General features: G+C 45.4%; 1 protein-coding gene across 1 annotated transcript in view; it reads left to right on the top strand.

Moving 5' to 3' along the window:
- The window catches only part of actr3 (actin related protein 3), a 19809-nt gene that overhangs the window by 14429 nt on the left and 380 nt on the right, over positions 1 to 5000 (top strand). The window contains exons 8-12 of the mRNA XM_080851844.1: positions 1380 to 1553; positions 1907 to 1999; positions 2613 to 2738; positions 3617 to 3700; positions 4391 to 5000. The exon at positions 4391 to 5000 is cut by the window's right edge and continues 380 nt beyond it. Coding sequence (XP_080707970.1) covers positions 1380 to 1553; positions 1907 to 1999; positions 2613 to 2738; positions 3617 to 3700; positions 4391 to 4486 — 573 coding nt within the window. The 3' untranslated portion in view covers positions 4487 to 5000. The remainder of the gene's footprint in view (positions 1 to 1379; positions 1554 to 1906; positions 2000 to 2612; positions 2739 to 3616; positions 3701 to 4390) is intronic.

Genomic DNA, 5000 nt, shown 5'->3' on the forward strand with positions numbered 1-5000 from the left:
GAGCTAAGGAATCCTTAGAGAGAGATGAGAGAGGAAAAGAACCACCCATTCAGAGACTGTTAGGAGTAAACCGAGTCGAGCGGCTGTTTTAGGATGGTGGACAAACGTACAGAGTTTTAAGTTACAGCCGTTTTTTGTACGATTATATAACCGCTAAAATAATTGGAATTTGCTTTTCGGTGTATTGTCTTCCTCCCTGGTGGTGGTTATTGATGGCGCTATTTACCACCATACAGGACCTGCATGTAGAGGTAGTATTTGGATTTGCGGAACTGCATATTAAAGCAGAGCTTATCTCCCTCTGGAACGAAATACTGTTTTCTGATTGGCTAATGGGGTGTACATTAAGTTCGTGGAACCGCACACCTTGGACGTAGTCCCAGTAGAAAAGTTAAATCGCCGTTCCATATCACTGCTCTTGAATGGTTACCATTGACAACCAACGTAGCGGTTTTTTTTTCTTCAAAAAACGCACTACTTTCTCTAACAGGAGCACTAGGCTTCAAATCAAGAATTCATCAGGTTATTATGCATATTAAATTTCCTAAAAATAAAGGAAATTCTAAATAATAATAATAAAAAAAAATTTGGATGTTGTAAACGGGAGATAAGCGGGATAACGGCCTCCGAGCTGTGCAGTTCTACGAAGTTAATGGACTTCTGCGGAGCAACCGTGGTGGTGTTCTTTGCCCCACAGCGTCCATTAACTTCGTAGAACTGCACAGCTCGTCGGCCGTTATCCCTTACATAAATGCCCAGCATTAACCTTGTGATTGCCTGTATTACAATCACTGTAATACAGGCAATCAGGCCATTGTGGCCAGCCCTCAAGTAGGCGTTAATGTGTTGCTAACAATTGCCCCCATTTGGCACTAACTGGGCTGTGGGTTGAATATGACATCCAGTCACGCAGCAGACTATATGTGGACCACAAGCAGACATATTATTGGAAGATGGCGGCTGGATGAAGTCCAGGTATTGATATCCGTTCAGAGGAGCTTATCCGTGTAAGGAGGTTGATGGATCATGGCAAGCACCTGTGTGTGTGTGTGTGTGTCTGTGTGTCTGTGTGTGTGTGTGTGTGTGTGTCTGTGTGTGTGTGTCTGTGTGTGTGTGTCTGTGTGTGTGTCTGTGTGTGTGACTGTGTGTGTGTGTCTGTGTGTGTGTGTGTGTGTGTGTGTCTGTGTGTGTGTGTCTGTGTGTGTGTGTGTGTCTGTGTGTGTGTGTGTGTGTGTGTGTGTCTGTGTGTGTGTGTGTGTGTGTGTGTCTGTCTGTGTGTGTGTGTGTCTGTGTGTGTGTGTGTGTGTCTGTGTGTTTGCGTGTGTCTGTGTGTGTGTAGGTTGATGGATCATGGGCTGTGTTTTTTGCCTTCCCCGTAGGAGCGCTTCAGTTACGTGTGTCCTGATCTGGTGAAGGAGTTCAGTAAGTACGACACAGACGGCTCCAAGTGGATCAAGCAGTACACCGGCATCAACGCCATCAGCAAGAAGGAGTTCACCATCGACGTGGGCTACGAGCGCTTCCTGGGACCCGAGATCTTCTTCCACCCAGAGGTGAGCCTCACAGCAACATGTCCTCTAATTGGCTAGGCAGTTTTACCTTGACCAATAAGATGCCTGATTTGCTGGTTTTTGTTTCGATTATTTCTTATTTCCTGTTAAAAGCCGAATGGTCTGCTATATTGGTCTAGAATATGTTGGAGTGTATAAAATATGTTGGAGTGTATAGAAACATTTTCTTTGCATCTTCCGTTAGACTTGGCATCAAGGCTATAGATCTAAAACATTACAGACAAAGCATTTCTCCTTCGATATCTTAGCCTCCTATAAACCCATTTTCTCTTCTCACACTCTCTCTCTCTCTCTCTCTCTCTCTCTCTCTCTCTCTCTCTCTCTCCCCCTGTCAGTTTGCCAACCCTGACTTCACTCAGCCCATCTCTGAGGTCGTGGATGAGGTCATCCAGAACTGCCCCATCGATACCAGACGACCCCTCTACAAGGTACCAGTCCCCCTCCATGAACCTTTCCCTCTTAACGCTGTTTGCACGCACTTGTCGTTTGTCTGTCACAGCAGCAAAGCAGCAAAGCAACACGTTAAACAAACAAGGAAAAAATCACAACACACACTTCAGCTGTAGACCTCGAGTGTTTAAACTATTGGGCTGTTCATCTTTTATTAACATTGGAGCGATGTTCAGCAGTCAGATGGTTGCTAGTTCCATCCCCACTCCTCCTCACAGTCACAATGTGTCATTGAGCTGAATCCCCAACCTCTCCCGATGTGCAGGTTGGATAGCAGCCTATGCCATCAGTGTATGAATGGATAGATGTCTGAGGAAGATGTCTGAGGCATTCATCTGTGAAAGCACTTTGAGTGCTCTATGAGTAGAAAGGCACAGTAGAAATGCAGCCAATTTACCTTTTTTATAGATTTAATCATTTAGCAGACGTTTTACTCAGCACAGAGCATCTCTATGTGAATGATGGTCCATGGCAGTTTTTTTAATGTCTAGGTTATGTCTGCGTCTGACTCACTAGGTTGTGTGTGTGTGTGTGTGTGTGTGTGTGTGTGTGTGTGTGTGTGTGTGTGTGTGTGGCTTTGTCCCTCTGCAGAACATTGTGCTCTCAGGAGGTTCCACCATGTTCCGCGACTTTGGCCGCCGTCTCCAGAGGGACCTGAAGAGAACCGTGGACGCCCGCCTGAAGATGAGCGAGGAGCTGAGCGGAGGAAAGCTGAAGGTTAGTGAGATGAGGACGGAGGTAGAGAGCGTGTGTGTGTGTGTGTGTGTGTGTGTGTGTGTGTGTGTGTGTGCGCAAGCTCAGCGGAAGAAAGGTGAGTGAGATGAGGGCGGAGGTAAAGAACAGGGAAGTGTCACATGCCCATCACTGAATCCACTGATGGTCGACAAATCCAGGGGAGAGTAAGGAGACCTGGCAGGGTAGTGTGTGTGTGTGTGTGTGTGCGTGAGAGAGAGAGAGGGGTGTTTGTTCACTGCCCCTACTGATAAGATCAGATCTGATCATCAGAGTGCATCTGAACGAGTCATGTCTCAGCTGTTTATGTCCAGCACATTGTGTGCCGGATTTAACATCACCGACATAACAACCGCAGAGGCAAATCGTAAGTGAAGTAAGGGAACTAGAGTGAGTGTGTGTGTGTGACTGACTGACTGAAGGAGACTGGAGTGATACACGTAAACCAAGGGACTGGTGGGGCTCAGGTGGAGAAGGAGGCTGTGGGCTGACACATAGAGAGGAGAGAGGAGGTCAACCACCTGATGCTAATTATGCAACATTGTTTTCTTCGTGTGTGCGTGTGTGTGTGTGCGTGTGTGTGTGCGTGTGTGTGTGCGTGTGTGTGTGTGTGTGTGCGTGTGCGTGTGCGTGTGCGTGTGTGTGTGTTGTTTAGAGTGCTCTTCAGCACACTTCAGTTGCACAGTGTCACCGGCACCAGAGCCATTCAGGAGGTCAAGTGTTTTCTGTTGGTCTATTGGAGTAACCACTAGCAATGAGGTGGTTTGAATTGTTTACTACAGTTGGCTAACCTTTATTTGTTTGTTTGTTTATTTATTTGTGTGTGTGTGTGTGTGTGTGTGTGTGTGTGTCTGTGTGTGCAGCCCAAGCCCATCGATGTGCAGGTCATCACCCACCACATGCAGAGATACGCGGTGTGGTTTGGAGGGTCCATGCTGGCTTCCACTGTAAGTTGACCTCTGCTGACCTCTCTGGGTCCATTGAGAACCTCTCAGTACAGCCGTAACTACTTGTCTAGTGTGTAGCTTTTAGTCTGAAACACAACAACACTGTTCTGATGTTTTCCAGTCCTGTGGCAAAACAATAATAAATAATAATAATGAATTGTATTTATAGTGCACTCTACATTCAAGCAGAATATCAGAGTGCTACATAGTTAAAAACAGCTCATAACAAAAGCACAGTTTTAAAAAATGATACGTCTTTAAAAAGTAGGAAACGCCATTCTGAACAGTGTTATTGTGAAGCTGCACAACCTTATTACTGTGGCAGTTGTTAGGATTGTTTGTCATTTTCATAAATTACGGCTTTGTTTGTGTGTATAATTTCTCTTCTTTAATGAGTTTTTGTGTTCCCAAAACTATGAAATATTAAGAAAGTTATAACAGTGTGATTAGCTGACAATTAGCCCATAATTACAATTTTCAAATGAAATATCTCTAGATCTTTCTTCAGCTTTTTCTTCACACTTATTTTTTTCCACTTACTCACTTACTCTCTCTCTCTCTCTCTTTCCCCACTCCCTCTCTCTCTCTCTCTCTCTCTCTCTCTCCCCCCCCTCTCTCTCTCTCTCTCTCTGTCTCTCTCTTCACCCACTACTCCACCTCACTCACTAACTCTACCTTTGCCTCTAACAGCCCGAGTTTTACCAAGTGTGTCACACCAAAAAGGACTATGAAGAGATTGGGCCAAGCATCTGCCGTCACAACCCTGTGTTTGGGGTCATGTCCTAGAGTTCTAAAAGCCAAACCAGTACCCCCCCAACCCCACCAGGGGGCAGCGCTCTGTGCTGCAGTCCCACCTCATGCCACCTGAGGGCGCACTGCCAAGCTACCGACAGCCAGCAAGGAGGCACAGACAGACCACATCCACCTGAAAAGATGACCACACCCCCTTCTCTCCAGACAGCCAATCAGATAGCTTCGCTCGACAACCACCTCTTAGAAATCTATAATTTTCACAAGACACCAGGTTGTAACGCCAAAACCATGACTTAAAACTTGCATCCTTCTCCCCCCTGCGAAATGGGGTTAACAATTGTTGACGGTTGTGATAATGATGATTTATGGTAATGATATTAATGATAGTTATATATAGTAAAAAAAAATAATGAACGGTGCCCAATGTGTCCTTTTTTGTCGATGAATCGAGATAAGATATTGCTATGAGTGCGAGGTGTAAGTGTCATTATGTCATGAATACACTTCTCGCTGTGATACCAGGGAAGAGAAGTTCTTTTTTATATAT

The sequence above is a fragment of the Sprattus sprattus genome (genome assembly GCF_963457725.1).
Source record: "Sprattus sprattus genome assembly, chromosome: 14".
Lineage (NCBI taxonomy): Eukaryota > Metazoa > Chordata > Actinopteri > Clupeiformes > Clupeidae > Sprattus > Sprattus sprattus.